The 1084-nt window shown below is 51.0% G+C and overlaps 1 protein-coding gene across 1 annotated transcript in view; it reads left to right on the forward strand.

Annotated features, from left to right (window-relative positions):
* Window positions 1–183, forward strand: part of SDRG_13402 (hypothetical protein) — a gene marked incomplete at both ends in the record, with an annotated part of 1172 nt that extends 989 nt beyond the window's left edge. Inside the window, one exon of the mRNA XM_008619487.1 lies at window positions 139–183. Within this exon, the coding sequence (XP_008617709.1) occupies window positions 139–183 (45 nt within the window). The remainder of the gene's footprint in view (window positions 1–138) is intronic.
* Between the last annotated feature and the right edge of the window lie 901 nt (window positions 184–1084).

Consider the following 1084-nt stretch of genomic DNA (forward strand, 5'->3'; position numbering starts at 1 on the left):
ATGTAACCGTTTTGCACGATTTTCAAGAAGTTCGTATTCAAATCGCGTCATAGTCACGTGAGGTGGCTAGTATTAATACGTCATTACACAGCGCAAAGACTCACCACATTAAATGTAGGAATCTTCTCGTTGGTATAGAACCGACTGGTACGACTGTTCACTGAGAATGAGTTGCACGCGTAACAAGGCCATCTACGTTGACGACAAAAACTGGGCACTGTAATGGACGGTTCTAGAAACGAGTAGCCATGATAACCACTCTGTTGTGCAAAGCACAAGCGGCGTCACACATCAATCATGACGACGTGCCGTGCTGCCAGCCTCTTTGTGGTTCTCGAGATGCCCACGTCGTCGTAGACACGCGATGACCGTGCATCTGGCCAATCAAGGCGTGTCAGGCGTATCATGGCACGCGCACATGGCCCGGCCACGCACAGCCAGCGGTGCTGGCAGAAGGTACCGGTATTGTGTCGCGGTCGAGGAGATTCATCGAATCAGAACTGATTGCACAGCTGTTAAAAACAAGTGGGTGCAAACATACAGCTGGGTGTCCAGAGACATCACGGCTCAGCAGCTCGTGTCTGAAATACTCACCAACGCACCTCTGCGTCTCTTCATCGCAGCATTCAAGCTTGTCCCCACGATCGATCCCGGTTTCGAGATATGTTCTTTGTAATCGTTCAAGAAGTGCAGGATCTGGCGCCGCAGACTGAGCAAATGCTCTCCACCGCGGCGTGCCAGTTCAACGCATGGTCACTGTTCTTCGAGTCAGCTGGTTGAAACCGCCAACTTAGACAGGCGCACACAGTGGTCCTGACGTTTCTTCCCGTCAAGTAAACAAGGCCTACCGGCGGATTTACGTCCATGATGTAGTCGTCGTAGTACTTTTCTTGTTGGTACAACTGCCAAACTGCAGAGTGCTGCCCTCCGACCTTGTACGTTTGCTAGGTTTTCGATTGCTTCATTCTCTGCAGGCCCATCTGCAATGTCCGACGGTTACTGTATACACTTTAGATACGGTAGATAGGCATCAGCCAAGTTGAACCTCGAGCCATGTATCTGCCCCTTCCCTTTCTACGCTCGC

Source organism: Saprolegnia diclina (assembly GCF_000281045.1).
Source record: "Saprolegnia diclina VS20 unplaced genomic scaffold supercont1.59, whole genome shotgun sequence".
Lineage (NCBI taxonomy): Eukaryota > Oomycota > Saprolegniomycetes > Saprolegniales > Saprolegniaceae > Saprolegnia > Saprolegnia diclina.